General features: G+C 44.7%; 1 protein-coding gene across 3 annotated transcripts in view; it reads right to left on the reverse strand.

Moving 5' to 3' along the window:
• Window positions 1–17,325, reverse strand: part of ARHGAP22 (Rho GTPase activating protein 22) — a 359,144-nt gene that overhangs the window by 206,599 nt on the left and 135,220 nt on the right. Inside the window, exon 1 of one of the 3 annotated variants that reach the window (XM_029061131.2) lies at window positions 8,809–9,322. The exons of the other annotated variants lie outside the window; for them this stretch is intronic. Coding sequence (XP_028916964.1) covers window positions 8,809–8,860 — 52 coding nt within the window. The 5' untranslated portion in view covers window positions 8,861–9,322. Of the gene's footprint in view, window positions 1–8,808; window positions 9,323–17,325 lie in introns of those variants that run through there. 3 annotated transcript variants of the gene reach the window in all.

Raw genomic sequence — 17,325 nt, forward strand, 5'->3', positions numbered from 1 at the left:
GTAAAGGAGAGCAGGAAAGGAAAGGCAGGTAAACAATCTCAACGTATTCCATCCCCCATTGTTGATTTCAAGGACCGACATAACAGTAATCGTGAGCAAGGCGTGTTTTTACCAACTCTTTTATATTGTACTCTCCCAGGTGCTTAGTACAGTACTCTGCACATAGTAAGTGCTCAGTAAACACAATTGATTGATGGATGTGTGACAGTACCTCAGTTGCTTATCTGTAAAATAGGGATTCAATACCTGTTCTCCCTCCTACTTGGCTGCGAGACCCAGGGGGGCAGGGACAGTGTCCAATCTGATGAACTTGTATCTACCCCAGCTCCTCAACAGTGCTTGACACAATAAGCGCTTAACACATACCATTAATAAAACCCCTTAAACACTTACTTTGTTCATTCATTTATCGAGTCATATTTATTGAGCACTTATTGTGTGCAGAGCAATGTACTAAGATCTTGGGAGAGTACAATGCAACAAAAAACAGACACATTCTTTATCACTGAATCTCATTCCTCCCCCTTTAGACCTGGAATTCACCCTCTCTGGAACTTTTTAGGGCTAAGCAAAGAACACTATTTGAAGTGTTCATCTGCCTTTTTTCCCTTGGTTTCTCCAACTGCCAAGAGAAGCAAATTCAGTTAAAATCACCTCAATCTCTGAAACCTTTCTGGAGTAAGCAAAGAGTGTTATTTTAAAGCAGTTATGTACCTATATTCTTTTTGTTTCCCCAGTATTCCAGAATAGCAAATTCCGTTAAAATCCCTGCAAAAGCCCAATTCTCACTGCGGTTCCTGTTCAAGACCTGGGGATTCAGAAACAGAGAGAATCAAGAGCCAGCATCTGTCTCTCAGTGGCTGTTCCTTTTGGACTTTGCTCCTAGAGATCCTCAGATCAGTTGCTAGCCAGAGGTTTGGTTCAAGAACATTCTGCCCGGCTCCAGGCACAAGCAGAGTGGCCTGCCTTTTGTTGACTCGGAAAGGTGTGCTGATGTTTGCCTGAGTCGCAGCTTCACAGGAGCCCATTCTCTGTCACTAATTTTTATTATGGTAGACCATATAACACAAATAACTCTGGTGACTCCGGCTAGGGTTAGCCCAAATAATGTCTTGGTGGTTAAAAGCATGAAGGCAGCCTCAGTCAGTCAATCTGTGGTATTTACTGAATACTTACCATATGCAGAACACTATACTAAGCACCTAGGAGAGTACAATATAACAGAAATAGAGGACACATTCCCTAGGCTTAAGGAAAACTGATTTACTGGAGCGTCCCTTAAAGTATCTTGGAGGCCAGATTGGCCCAATGGGGCAGCTCTGGTTCCGCCCTAGGTGATACCCTGAGATACCAGATGATACCCTGAGGTATCCAATTCCAGCTCTGCCACTTGTCTGCTGTGTGACTTTGGGCAAGTCACTTCACTTCTCTGTGCCTCAGTTTCCTCATCCATAAAATGGGGATTAAGACTGTGAGCCACATGTGAGACAGGGACTGAGTCCAACTCAATTATCTTGTATCTACATCAGCTCTTCAAACGGTGCCTGATACATAGTAAGCACTTTAATACCATAATTATTACTATTATTAAACCACCTGGTTCAATCAGTTCAGTGTTTAATTCAGTTTAATTCAGTTCACTTCAGTATTTAAAGAGCATCCATTGCCCATGAAGACTGTACTGAACGCTTGGGACGTAAAACATAAATAAGACATTCCCTGCTGTCAGGTAGTTCACAATCTAAAGAGTGGGGAAAGCAGACAAAAACTCTTTATTGAGAGAGAGAGAGAGAGAGAGAGAGAGAGAGAGAGTGCAAGAAGTTATAATATAAAGGAAGTAGGTCACATATATCTGGATGAAATCCAAATAAATATATATGTAAGTGGTGAGGAGAGGAATAAGATAACCTACTTCAGTGGTAAGGGTGATTGTTAGGCGGTGAATTACTCAGGTCAACGGTTTGGGGAGGGTTGCATTTATTTCAGAGGCCACAGTCAGAGCAACCTGAAATGCCACCACTGCTGAGCTAGTGGGTTCTCATGGGGCTTCCCGGCCCACTTCTGGACCACCAGGACCGCAAGCCACGTTCTTCCCCTGCTCTTCAAAGGTCATTAGGTTGGAGGCCCGCTTTTCACTCATTCATTCATCCAATCGCATTTATTGATCGCTTACCGGGTGCAGGGCACTGTACTAAGCACTTGGAATGTACAATTCGGCAACAGATAGAGTCAATGCCTGCCCAACTTTTCCAAGATTAAGGTGAGGCCGTCTCTCTCTCTCCCCCCAGCCCAGGAATACAGGCCAGAAGGGGACCCCTCTCCCACTCAAAAAAAGGCCGATCCCTCTTAAAGGTCACTGAACGAAGAGTCCAGAGAAATAGTACCCCCTGCTGGTAAGAGCTGGGCCGGGGAGTCACAGGACCTGAGTTCTAATTTCAGCTCTGTCACCTGCCTGATGTGTGACCTTGGCCAAGTCATTTCATATTCTCAACTGCCAAATGGTGATTCAATATCTATTCTCTCATCCCCTAGACTGGGAGCCCCAGGTGGGACAAGGATTAACTTGTATCTCCCTCTAGACTGTAAGCTCGTTGTGGGCAGGGAATGTGTCTGTTATATTGTTCTCTCCCAAGAGCTTAGTACAGTGCTCTGCACGTAAGTGTAGTAAGTGTCAAGGAATATGATTGATCTCTCCCAGGATTTAGTAGAGTGCTTGCCACATAGTAAGTGTTCATTCATTCATTCAATTGTATTTATTGAGCACTTACTGTGTGCGGAGCACTGTACTAAGCACTTGGGAAGTACAATTCAGCAACAAATAGAGACAATCCCTGCCCACAATGGATACCATCATGATTATCATTAAAGGGAGAGGGACTATAGGGATTAAAAGTCAATCAATCAGTGGCATCTTCAGCACTTATTACGTGCAGAACACTGTACTAAGCGTTTGGTAGAGTCCAGTACAATTGAGGAAATAGGACCTCTGCCCAAATAAGCTTTGAGTCTGCAACACAGGAAAAATAGTGGAAAAGTGCAAGGGGAGATTGTCGTCGGTACAAAGCCAACTAGGTCCAACCCTAGCCGAGCGGCAGTTCATGGGACCCAGGAATAAGTTTTGAGCAACTAATGGGGACCTGCTTTCTGTGAAAATTTCCTTTTCTCCTTGCTCTTAACTGGATCACCTGTCTCACAGGTTCTTCTGGCTGCATCTTGGCATTTTTTCCAGTCCCTGCTGGGAACAGGAAGTAAAGAAGCATGGGAAAAAAGGGGGGGGAAAAAAAGGAACCTCAGGTTGTAAAGCCTTAAACAAAGGTCAAGACTTCTGGGTCAGTGCTAGAAATGGCCACTTTCCCAAAGAGCCACTGTGTTCATCTTGAGGAAAGTGGCCCTTTGCTATAATGTTTCAACAGACAGACTGTAGGTGTGAAGCAGTTGTACTTTTATTTTATAGTTTCTTGGCACTTTGTCCCCATCCTTCAAGGAGCTGCTCTTTACCAGCTTCAAAAATAAATATTTAGCTTCTAAGCAGGTTTTTTAAAAATAAGCATTGTATATATATATGAAGGTCTGTATGTGCCATGTAATCTGATTTCTATCTAAGAACATTTTCCTGTAACTACTTTATGTAGGTAGGATACAGGCCCAATTCCATTTCAAAGATAGGGAAGAGATAACCAGATAAAATGGCTCCTTTAAAAGCCATTAACGAAGCCAGAAATGGGGGTCCTTCTGTAGTTGGTTCCATACCCGTAGTGAGCTGAAACAGGAGGACAAAGGGGAAGCTTCCAAGATGCATTTAAACCCCTGGCACATGGTGGAGAGGAATGAGGTAGCTTTGTCACAGCAGGGAATTGGGGGAAGTTCATACCATCAATCAATCATATTTATTGAGTTCTTTCAGTGTGTGGAGCATTTGGAAGAGCACAATACAACAGAGATCTTAAAATCTTAGTAAGGATTAAGACTGTGAGCCCCATGTGGGTCATGGACTGTGTCCAACCTGATTAGGTTGGATCTGTCCCAGTGCATATTACAGTACCTGGCATATTATAAGCGCTGTAACAAATACCATAAAAAAAGGACAAAGAAAAAAATATTCTAGTCACCCTGGTTCTTCCTTAGCACCAACTAAATGACTGATTACTACCATTTTGATGGACACTCACACAAAACACACAAGCACTCGATCACCTCGCCTCCTCCTACCTCACTACCCTACTCTCCTACTACAACCCAGCCTGCACACTTTGCTTCTCTAAAACCAACCTGTACCTCGATCTCGTCTACCTCACTGCCGACATCTCACCCACGTCCTGCCTCTGACCTGGATGCCCTGCCTCTTCATATCTGACAGATGATTTCTCTCTCCACTTCAGAGTCGTATTGAAGGCACATCTCCTCCAAGAGGCCTTCCCTGACTAATCCCTCCTTTCTTCTCTTCCCATTCCCTTCTGTGTCACCCTGATTGGCTCTCTTTATTCATCCCCCCCTCAGCCCCACAGCACTTATGTATACATCTGTAATTTTATTTATTTATATTAATATCTGTCTCCCTCTCTAGACTGTAAGCTCACTGTGGACAGTTCTGTTACCTATTTGTACATCCCAAGCGCTTAGTACAGTGCTCTGCACGTAATAAGCGCTCAATAAATACTATTGAATGAATGAATGGACAGGGAATGTGTCTGATATATTGTGATACCCTACTCTTCCAAGCACTCAGTACAGTGCTCTGCACAGAGAAAGCACTCAATAAATATGATTGACTGACATTCACCCACGCCCCAAAGCAATATGGTAATGCCTGGCGCTACTCCCTTACCAGCTGAAAGTTGTTTGTAAGCTATTTTTCCACCATGGCGCTCCAGCGTGGCTCAGTGGAAAGAGCACGGGCTTTGGAGTCAGAGGTCATGGGTTCGAATGCCGGCTCTGCCACTTGTCAGCTGTGTGACTGTGGGCAAGTCACTTCACTTCTCTGTGGCTCAGTTACCTCATCTGTAAAATGGGGATTAAGACTGTGAGCCCCACGTGGGACAACCTGATTCCCCTGGGTCTACCCCGGAGCTTAGAACAGTGCTCTGCACATAGTAAGCGTTTAACAAGTACCAACATTATTATTATTATTATATTCAGTGCATTGGGTGCTTACCATTGAGGGACTGAATTCAAATCCTGTCAGAGAAGGAGGAAGCCAGTGGGGTACTCTAATGAGCCAGAGAAGAAGCAGAAATTCAATAAAATAAATGATCAAGATAGAGGGCTCACTTGCTCTCCCCGACTTATGGTTCAGCAGTCTGTGTAAGTGTTTGAATCCTCCATAGAAAGGAAGGAAAAGAGTTAGGTCAGAGCCCTGAGCAGAATTCCTGGAGAGATTCTTTCCTTCACTTATCACTTGACTAGACTAGAATTCCCCCAAACTTGAAATGCTTCAACTCACGAATCTCTACCTCTCTAATTAAACACAATTAAATTCTGGTGACATTCAAGGACAAAAAAGTAAGAAGTTAAATTCTGAAGAGTCTTTGAATCCACTCCCTCTATAGTAGGAAGCAGGTCTCAACCTCCAGGAATCTTGGCTAGCCACAAGGCAAATTTACAGGTGTAAAATTTGCCAGAGACTGACTCCATCATTGTTCTCTGAACAACAGAAACATAGAGAAATTTACTAGAGCAAACAATGAAATCAAACATAAAGGTCTAAAGAGTTCAAAGCAAGCCTGTTAGCAGCCAGGAGTAGGTGCCCTGATACTTAATGTGAATTATCCTCCATTTACTGAGCTTTTTACTTCTTCAGAATCAATAGATTATTTGTGTTACCCTACATTCCAGCTATCAATTTTTCTCCAAATGGGGCACCTACTCATGTGATATTTTGCATGGGATGTTAAGAGTGATTAAGCCAGTGTAAACCCCCCCCCAAAGAGTTTCTATGCTTGCTATTTTCAAGAAAACAATAGCTCAGGGTCCCCAACAGTGTTCGCTGCTGTTAATGAAAGAGGGAAGTTTAAAGGATAAAGTGTCAGGTTTGTATTTCAATGGCAGCAAGGTTAAGCTCCTGTTATGGTTACACTGCTATTGAAATTTCTGTTAACTTTTTGCCAACAAGTCTGTCAGGGTAATTATGGGTTTATTCATGCCATCTGAGCCAAGTGCTCCAGATAAACTCAGTTCTAACATCCAATTAGAAGAAAGACCTGTTCATTTCATTTAAGTAGAGAGATGATTGGTAAAAGCAAAGGTCTTAGAAAAGAGAATACCACGTTACTGGTGCAGGAAGGCCCAAGTCTGGCAATGAGTGACTTTTTCTTTCTTTGTCGAAGCCTCAAATTAACAAACATGCGGGCTCCCTGCATACCCCATCTCCCCTGGACTTGGCATAATTTTCAATCTCACACACGTATATTTGCCCCAGTCGAACACTGAAGGGGTAAGTGAAATTCTTAGTGTTAGTGTTAGAGTGTTAGTGAAATTCTTCTGGGGGTAAGAAATGATGTCCCACTTTCCATGACAAAGACCCTTTGATTTTGGGGTCCCATTAAAAGGTCTCCTCATTTTTCCAACTCTTTCCACTTCTGGGTTCATATAGCACCTGCAGTAGAGAAGCAGCATAGAGCAGTGGGTAGAGCATGGACCTGGAAGTCAATCAATCAATCGTATTTGTTGAGCAACTTCTGTGTGCAGAGCACTGTACTATGCACTTTGGAAAGTACCAAATGATAATATAGCAGACACGTTCCCTGCCCAAAGTGAGCTTACAGCGTGGCTCAGTGGAAAGAGCCTGGGCTTTGGAGTCAGAGGTCATGGGTTTGACTCCCGGCTCTGCCACTTGTCAGCTGTGTGACTGTGGGCAAGTCACTTAAATTCTCTGTGCCTCAGTTACCTCACCTGGAAAATGGGGATTAACTGTGAGCCTCACGTGGGACAACCTGATTACCCTGTATCTACCCCAGCGCTTAGAACAGTGCTCTGCACATAGTAAGCGCTTAACAAATACCAACATTGTTATTACAGTCTAGAGGGGGATCCAGACATTGATATAAGTAAATGACAGATATGTACATAAGGGTTGTGGGGCTGGTTGGGGTGGGGGTGAATAAAGGGATCAAATAAGGGTGATGCAGAAAGGAGAAGAAAAAAAGGAAATGAGGGAAGACCTCTTGGAGGAGGTGTACCTTCAGTAAGGCTTTGAAGATGAAGAGAGTGTCAGTAATCCTGGCTTCACTTGTGTGCTGTGTGATCTTAGGCAAGTCACTTGACTTCTCTGTGCCTCAGTTCCCTCATCTGTAAAATGAGGATTGGCTGAGAGGCCCATGTGGGATACGGACTGTGTACAACCTGATGTTCTGGTAACTAACCCAGTGCTTAGTACTGTGCCAGGCACATAGTAAGTGCTTAACAAATACCATTAAAAAAGCGCTCCTAGAGAATGTTCATTGTGTTTTATTCTTGGAGCTAAATAATTCTTTTGCAACTTCTGTCAGTAGTAGAAACAACTTTTTACAGCACCTGCTTCTATAAGACTCTTAAAGGAGACAGAGATCTCTCCAACAGTTGGACTTTTTTCTTCCAAATTATGGAAATAGCTAGAATTTTGCTTTTTCCTCATCTGTGATTAAAATGAAATGATGGGGCAAATAGAAGAGATATAATTTGATTAATGTTTCAGCTCAACTTCCTAATTCACAATGAAGAAAACTAATAATTCCCCAAGAGATACGAGGGGAGTGTGAGTGAAATTCAATTTATAAACTCCTGATGGGCAGGGAACAGGTCTACCGATCCTGTTCTATTGTACTCCCTCATGTGCTTGATACAGTGCTCTGCCCACAGTAACCTCTCAATAAATTGATTGATTTTGTAGAAAATATATTTGTGAATTAGGCTGGACCTTTGAAAGCCAAATAGCCACTCCCGGAAATCATAGTCATCTCATAAGCAGATTTTACTTTTTTTTTTTTTGGTCAGAATCCAACCATGCTGCATTCCATATGCAATTGCCTCGACTGACTCAAAACCTGCTTCGGAAACCTCTGAGTCACAGTCCCTTCTTTCCAATTTTGTGACAAGCTTGGGAGGCAAAGATAAAGCAATCGATCAGTGGCATTTATTGAGTGCTCACTATGTGCAGAGCACTGTACTAAGCGCTTGGAAAAGTACAATACAACAGAATTAGCGGACACATTCCTTGCCCACAATGAAATGACCTCCAACCCCACTTTTGTTTTCTCTCCCAGCAGTTTGAAAGGTTAAGGCACATTACCCTGAAATCGGTTCCAAGCTGACAATCTTGGGGGTCGGGGGGCAGAGTTGATACCTTTTCCTTAAAACGCATTCCTGTTTTACATGAAGACTGTGGTGACTTAGTTTGAATTTCAGGGCTCGCAGATAGGTAAAGTAACAAAGAGCTCCCATCTCCGCTGCCAATTCCCAGCTCTTCCTCCCAAAGACAGTTCCCTCGTAGTAAATGCAGATCCTTGAGGGTAAACTGGCAATTCGCAATAATGGACTGCCTTTCCGGATTAGCTCACACCAACTCCCCGATGTTAAGAAAGAGGCAAACCCAGGACTTTTTCAGGGCTTTCAGAGCCGGGAGAGTCCCATCAGGAGACGAGAGGCATATATACAGAGTTTGCAGAGGGGATCTCCCCTTCCCACCTCCCCCTCGGCAAGCTTGAAGGAACAATGCAGTTAAAGAGCTGAGGCTCAGCGTTCTGCACAATAAAGGCACGAAGCCCTCTCTGCTCTCAACCGGGCACTGGGATGTCCAGCTGCACGAACCACGTGGGGAGGGGGAAATAAAGTTACCTTTCGGCTCCCGCAGGGATCCTTTCCAGTCTTTGCAGCAAGAGAGCCCCATTGCTGCCTGTCCAAGTCTCTGGGTCACAATGTCATTCTCTCTTCCTCCTCCTCCTCCTCTTCCTCCTGCTGCTGCTCAGCAAAGCCACCTCTTGTCTGGCTTCCCAGAGAGTGTGCAGGGCACTGGAGAACCATAGCCAGGACCAGAGCAGCTCCTGGTAGACCTGCCCTCCCACGGTGGGCACGAAGCCTCACTCCCTGCTCATTCCCCTCTCTCCCCCTTGCTCTTTGCAAGGAGACAGTCCTGCCTGGGCAGCTTTCTCCGCTCGCTTCCCAACTCCCACTAACCCTCTAAGATGCGCGGTCCAGCTGCATTTCTGCCAAGTCCTGTAAACATCCCCAGCACAGACAGACCCCCGCTAATCAATTGGAAAACTAGCAGATTGTTGCCGTGGTTATTCTTTTTTATCTGCTCTTCTTCTGTCTGGCCCCAGCAGAGATCCCCACATGCCACTGTCTCTCTGTCTCTCTCTGCCTCTCTCTCTCTCGTTTTCTGTGTCTGTCTCTCTCTCTCCCACTGCTTATTAAGTGCCCCCCCTTTGAAGGAGTGAAAGACCACGAGCCACTGAGAGGATTTTTTTTCTTTTTTTAGGAGCAACAGATGCCTGTTCTCATATAGCCAGAGGGGCAGCAGACAGGCTCTGAATGTAAACTATAAGCATGCATAAAAAGACCGTTTAACCTAATGTAAAATGATGTCAGCAAAGGGGAAAAGAGGTATCGTTACACTTTACCCAGATTAAAGTTTTCTTCTCAAAGGAAACAGTATGTCACTGAGACTTGTTGAAGATATGGGAAGTGGTGAAGACTCACAGAGCCTTCTGATTCTCCAAAAGTTTGATTCTTAACTGCAGCGATAATCCTCTAGTCTGCAGGATGGTCTAGTGGAAAGAGCTCGGGCTTTGGCGTTAGAGGATCTGAGTTCCAATCCTAGCTCAATCATCTGCGTGGCGCAGTGGAAAGAGCAAGGGCTTTGGAGTCAGGGCTCATGAGTTCGAATCCCAGCTCTGCCACTTGTCAGCTGTGTGACTGTGGGCAAGTCACTTCACTTCTCTGTGCCTCAGTTCCCTCATCTGTAAAATGGGGATTAAGACTGTGAGCCCCACGTGGGACGACCTGATTCCCCTGTGTTTACCCCAGCGCTTAGAACAGTGCTCTGCACATAGTAAGCGCTTAACAAGTACCAACATTATTATTATTATCTGCCTGCAGTGTGACCTTGGCCTGGCCATTTTACTTCTCTGTGCCGGTTTCCCCATCTGTATAATGAGGAATAATCAATCAAGCAATCGTATTCATTAATGCTTACTGTGTACAGAGTACTATACTACTTATGTGGGAGGGTATAATATAAGAGAGTTGGCAGAAACATGTCCTGCCCACAACAAGCTTCCAGTCTAGAGGGGGAGACGGACGATATAAATAAATGTTATGGATATCTATTTGAGTGCTGTAAGGCTGAGGGAGGGGTGAAGCAGAAGAGAATGGGAGAAGAGGAAATGAGGGCTTAGTTGGGGAAGACCTCTTGGAGGGGATGTGTTTTTTATACTGTGAGCCCGTCATTGGGCAGGGATTGTCTCTATCTGTTGCCGAATTGTACACTCCAAGCACTCGGTACAGTGCTCTGCACATAGTAAGCACTCAATAAATACTATTGAATGAATGAATGAATACTACTGAATGAATGAATAAGGTTTTGAAGGTGGGAAGAGTGATCTTCTTTTGGATATAAAGAGGTAGGGTGTTCCAGGCCAGAGGCAGGACATGGGTGAGAGGTTGGCAGTGAAATAGATGAGATTGAGGTTCACTGAGTAGGTTGGCATTAGAGGAGAGAAGTACACGGACTGGATTATAGGAGGAGAGTAGTGAGGCGAGGTAGGAGAAGAAGCAGGTAGGAGAAGAAGCAGAAGAAGAAGTGAGGTAGAGAAGCAGCGTGGCTAAGTGGAAGGAGCCCGGGCTTTGGAGTCAGAGGTCATGGGTTCGAATCCCGGCTCGGCCACTTGTCAGCTGTGTGACTTTGGGCAAGTCACTTCACTTCTCGGTGCCTCAGTTACCTCATCTGGAAAATGGGGATGAAGACTGTGAGCCCCACGTGGGACAACCTGATTCCCCTGTGTCTACCCCAGCGCTTAGAACAGTGCTCTGCACGTAGTAAGCGCTTAACAAATACCAACATTATTATTAGGAGGGAGCGAGGTGAGAGTGCTTTAAAGCTGATGGTAAGGAATTTCTGTTTGACGCAGAGATGGATGGGCAACCACTGGAGGTTCTTGAGGAGTGGGGAAACATGGATTGAACAGTTTTGTATAAAAATGATCTGGGCAGCAGAGTGAAGTATGGATTGAAATAAAGAGAGACAGAAGGCAGGGAGGTCAGCAAGGAGGCTGATGCTAAGGAAAGTATCATACACCTGAGTTGGTGAACACAATCCCTGCTCACAAAGAAATTGCAGTCTAGCAGTGGGACAAACATTAAAATAATGTACAGATGGGGAAATAGTAGAGTATAAGGATATGGTCCTCCCCATTCCTAGTCCCACAGCACTTATGTACATATCTGTAATTTATCTGTAGTGATGTCTGTCTTCCCCCTTCTAGACTGTAAGTGCCTCGTAGGCAGAGAATGTGTCTGTTTATTGCTGTATTGTACTCTCCCAAGTGCTTAGTATGGTGCTCTGCAAACAGTATATGCTCCATAAGTATGACTGAATGAATATACGTAAATACTGTAGGGCTAGAGTGAGTACGAAGTGCTTTAAGAGGTCCACAGCCAAGGATAGAGTGGAGACAGATGGGAGAGCGCGGAGGGGAAATGAGAGCTCCTAATGAGACTCCAGGACAGGCTCAAAGAGAATCTGCCCTTAGAGAGGTCTGGACCGTCTAACTTCCAAGTCTTACATTTCAAAAGGAAGATTTAAAAGAAAACATCACAACTATTCCATTGTAGTAGCGATTTGTTTATCTTTCTTGGAGGAAATAGCAGAACAGGCGAGTTTCAAACCAGCCTATTATATGGGGTCACTGTCTCCACTGAGCTGCTGAAATGTATTTGGGGAGGAGACTTTTCAAAACCATTTAAAAAGTCAATTCATTACAGAATGAGACCTGACTGGAGAAAGCGAGCCCAAATGTTCTCGTGCCGACTTAAGCCTATTCGAGTTTAAAGGGGAACACCCTCTGGCTAGAGTTCTGCGTAGGAGATGAAAATCTGGTGGAATGGGAAGGTGAGTAGGGTAGAAACTGGAACAAACAGGGAGAGGGGCCATACCAAATGGGTTTAATAATAATGATTATGGTACTTGTTAAGGATTTACTATGCCACGAAGAATTGTTCCAAGCCCTGAAGTAGACACAAGTTAATCAGGTAAGACATAATCCCTGTCCCATATGGGATTCACACATTCATTCATTCAGTTCACTTCAATCATATTTATTGAGCACTTACTGTGTGCAGAGCACTGTACTAAGCGCTTGGGGAGATACAATACAACAATAAACGGTGACATTCCCACAACAAGCTCACAGTCTAGAGTCAGGAAGACAGACATCAATACAAATAAATAAAATTACAGATATGTACATAGGTCCTTTGGGGCTGGGGGTAGGGGGAAGAGCAAAGGGAGCAAGTTAGGTTGATGCAGAAGGGAGTGGGAGATGAGGAAAAGTGGGGCTTATTCTGGGAAGGCGTCTTGGAGGAGAAGTGCCTTCAATAAGGCTCTGAAGCTGGGGAGAGTAGTTGTCTGTCAGATTAGAGGAGGGAGGACATTCCAGAGCAGAGGCAGGACGTGGATCGGGATTCAGCTGTGAGACAGATGAGATGGAGGCACAGTAAGAAGGATATTCATTCAATAGTATTTATTGAGCGCTTACTATGTGCAGAGCACTGTACTAGCGCTTGGGATGAACAAGTCGGCAACAGATAGAGACAGTCCCTGCCGTTTGACGGGCTTACTGTCTAATCGGGGGAGACGGACAGACAAGAACAATGGCAATAAACAGCGTCAAGGGGAAGAACATCTCGTAAAAACAATGGCGACTAAATAGAATCGAGGCGATGTACAATTCATTAACAAAATAAATAGGGTAACGAAAATATATACAGTCGAGCGGACGAGTACGGTGCTGTGGGGATGGGAAGGGAGAGGTGGAGGAGCAGAGGGAAAAGGGGAAAATGAGGCTTTAGCTGCGGAGAGGTAAAGGGGGGATGGCAGAGGGAGTAGAGGGGGAAGAGGAGCTCAGTCTGGGAATGCCTCTTGGAGGAGGTGATTTTTAAGTAGGGTTTTGAAGAGGGAAAGAGAATCAGTTTGGCGGAGGTGAGGAGGGAGGGCGTTCCGGGACCGCGGGAGGATGTGACCCGGGGGTCGACGGCGGGATAGGAGAGACCGAGGGACGGCGAGGAGGTGGGCGGCGGAGGAGCGGAGCGTGCGGGGTGGGCGGTAGAAAGAGAGAAGGGAGGAGAGGTAGGAAGGGGCAAGGTGATGGAGAGCCTTGAAGCCTAGAGTGAGGATAGCACTAGAGGAGCGAATTGTACAGGCTGGGTTGTAGAGGGAGAGAAGTGATGGCATAATAATAATAATGTTGGTATTTGTTAAGCACTTACTATGTGCAGATCACTGTTCTAAGCGCTGGGGTAGATACAAGGTAATCAGGTTGTCCCACGTGAGGCTCAGAGTTACAGACGAGGTGACTGAGGCACCGAGAAGTGAAGTGACTTGCCCACAGTCACACAGCTGACAAGTGGCAGAGCCGGGAGTCGAACCCATGACCTCTGACTCCAAAGCCCGTGCTCTTTCCATTGAGCCACGCTGCTTCTGGGATGTAGGAGGGGCAAAGTGATAGATGGCTTTTAAAGCCATTGGTGAGGAGTTTTCATTTGATATGGAAATGGATGGGCAACCAATGGAGTTTTTGAGGAGCGAGGTGACCTGTCCAGAACGTTTTTGTAGAAAAGTACAAAATATTCCTCTAGACTGTAAGCCTGTAAGCAGGGATTCTCTCTGTATTGTACTTTCCAAGTGCTTAGTTCAATGCTCTGCACACAATAAATGCTCAATAAATACAAACGAAGTAATGAATGAATGTATGAAAAATTATCTTAATTCCTATTTAACAGATGAGGTAACCAAGGCCCAGAGAAGTAAAGTGACTTGCTCGGGATCACAGAGCAGACATATGGCAGAGCCACGATTAAAATCCGGGTCCTTCTGACTCCCAGGCCTGTGCTCTATCCAGTCAGCCAAGCTCTTTGGTTTAATAATAATAATAATGTTAGTATTTGTTAAGCGCTTACTAGGTGCCGAGCACTGTTCTAAGCGCTGGGGTAGACACAGGGGAATCAGGATGTCCCACGTGGGGCTCACAGTCTTAATCCCCATTTTACAGATGAGGTAACTGAGGCACAGAGAAGTGAAGTGACTTGCCCACGGTCACACAGCTGACAAGTGGCAGAGCTGGGATTCGAACTCATGACTTCTGACTCCAAAGCCCATGCTCTTTCCACTGAGCCACGCTGCTTCTCCAGGCAGGGGTGTTTGGGGACATATATATTGTCAGTTTTTTGAATGGTATTTGTTAAGCACTTACTACGTGTCAGGAGAGGCTGTGAGCCCATTATTGGGCAGGGATTGTCTCTCTCTGTTGCTGAATTATACACTCCAAGCACTTAGTAGAGTGCTCTGCACATAGTAAGCGCTCAATAAATACTATTGAATGAATGAATTTTATTGAATGCACATCCCCTCCAAGAGGCTTTCCCTGACTAAGCCCCCCTTTCCTCTCCTTCCACTTCCTTCTGCGTCAACCTGAACTTACTCCCTTTATTCGTCCCCCCTCCCAGCCCCACAGCTCTTATGTCCATATATGTAATTTGTTTATATTAATATCTCTCTCCCCCCTGGACTGTAAGCTCATTGTGGGCAGGGAATGCATCTCATATATCGTTCAACTGTATTCTCCCAAGCACTCAGTTCAGGATTCTGCACACGGTAAACACTCACTAAATATGTTTGCCTGACTGACTATACTAAGTGCTGGGGTAGATACACGATAATTAGGTTGGGCATAGTCCCTTTCCCATATGATACTCACAGTCTTAATCCCCATTGTACAGATGAGGTAATTAAGGCATAGATTGTCCAAGGTCACACAGTAGACAAGTGGGAGAGCTGGGTATCGAACCCTGGTCCTTTGACTCCCAGGCCCAGTTTCTTTACACTAGAACAGACTTTCCCCTTTAAATATGTAATTTTGCCTCTGCCTTTATATGCAATAAGCCTAAAAAGCAGAAATTTGTATTTGACTTTCCCCTCCTACCTAAAGCGGCTCCCCTCTGATTACATCCTAGCCCACATACTTCACTCCCCTAACACCAACCAACTTAATGTATCTAGAGCTCATCTTTCTCATCCCTGACCTCTTGACCACATCCTTCCACCTACCTGGAGCTCCGTCTCCTCCCTTCCTGTCCAAAAGACCACTACTCTCCCCATCTTCAAAGTTCTACTAAAACCAAACATTCTCTAGGAAGTCTTCCCTGACTGACCTCTTTTTTCCCCAACCTATTCTCTCTCCCTCCTACATTGTCTATCCACTTGGATCAGTACCCACTAAACACTGGGATAGTCACCTCAAACCCATGTCCATGGCACTTACGCCCATATCCTTACACTCTGTTGCTTACCCACTACGTTACAATCATAATAAAAATGTTAATATGAGTTAATATGTGATAAGCACTGCATTAAGAGCTGGGTTAGAAAAAAGGGAATCAGGTTGGACACAGTCTCTTTCACAGATGGGCTTCACAGTCTAAGGGTGAGGGAAGACAGATGTTTAATCCCTATTTTAAGCTCCTTGAGGGCAAGAATTGTGATTACCAACTCAATCAATCATATTTATCGAACAGTTACTGTCTGCAGAGCATGGTATTAAGGACTAGAGATTATGGACTTCTAGAACGGGGATGGTGGTGTTACTGACTGTGATGGGACAGCCGAGAGAAGAGGCCTTAGGAGGGAAGATGAGTAATTCATGTTGGGAATGTTAAGTCTGAGAGGCTTGTAGGACAAGAGGAGATGCAGGATAACAGGGAAGATGAGAGCTCAGGACTAGAGAGAAAAACGGGCCTGGGAGTCAGAAGGTCATGGGTTCTAATTCCGGCTCTGCCACTTGCTGCTGTGTAACCTCAATAATGATAATGATGATAGTATTTGTTAAGCACTTAATATGTGCCAAGCACTGTTCTAAGGACTGGCACTGTTCTAAGACCTTAGGCAAGTCACTTCACTCTCTGTGTCTCAGTTGCCTCATCTGGAGAAAGGGGAATAAGACTGTGAACCCTATGCAGGGACAGGGACTGGGTCCAACCCGATTTGCTTGTATCCAACCCAGTGCTTAGTACAGTGCCTGGCACCTAGTAAGCGTTTAACAAATACCATAATTATCATCATTATTATGAAAGTGGACGAGTCCTCCGAGAAAGAGAGTGAAGAGGACCCTGAAGAAAGTCATAGGGAACACTTACACTGACGGTACGAGAAGCAAATGGACGAAACTTGAAAAGGAGTGGTCAGAGACGTAGGAGAAAAACCTGGCTAGTACTGGATCAGCAAAAGCAAGGCCAGCGATGGTTTCAAGAAGGAAGGAGTAGTCCACAAAACAATTTCAAGAAGAAAACAGTAAAAGTGAAATTTCCTTTAAAATAAACTTAGGGTTGTTTTTTTTTTTATTTGATTAGAAGGGAAGGACAATCATATTCATTCAGTAGTACTTAATGAGTGCTTACTATGTGCAGAGCACTGTACTAAGCGCTTGGAATGTACAAATCGGCAACAGATAGAGACGATCTCTGCCCGCTGACGGGCTCACAGTCTAGTCGGGGGAGACAGACGGACTAAAACAAGACAACTTAATAGCAATAAATAGAATCAAGGGGATGTACAACTCATTAACAAAATAAATAGGGTAATAATATATGGGTGTTGCTGAGACGGGGTTCAAATCCTGACTCTCCCCCGTGCCTGCTTAGTGCCCTTGGGCAAGTCACTTAACTGCTCTGTGCCTTAGTTTCCTCATCTGTAAAATGGGGATTCAATACCTATTCTCCTTCCCACTAGACTGTAAGTCCCATATGAGCTGATTATCTTGCGTTTGTTCCAGCGCTTAATACATAGTAAGCTAGCACATAGGAGGCCCTTAACAAATACCATAATTATTATTACTTCTTCTGTAATAATAATGATGATGGTTTTTGTTAAGCACTTACTATGTGCCAAGCACTGTTCTAAAGGCTGGATATATACAAAGTAATCACGTTGTCCCACAGTCTTAGTCCTCATTTAACAGATAAGATAACTCAGGCACGGAGAAGTTAAGTGACTTGTCCAAGGTCTCACAGCAGACAAGTGGCGGTCAGGATTAGAAGCCATGACCTAAGCCCGTGCTCTTTCCAATAAGCCATACTGCTTCT

The sequence above is a fragment of the Ornithorhynchus anatinus genome, chromosome 3 (assembly GCF_004115215.2).
Source record: "Ornithorhynchus anatinus isolate Pmale09 chromosome 3, mOrnAna1.pri.v4, whole genome shotgun sequence".
Taxonomy (NCBI): domain Eukaryota; kingdom Metazoa; phylum Chordata; class Mammalia; order Monotremata; family Ornithorhynchidae; genus Ornithorhynchus; species Ornithorhynchus anatinus.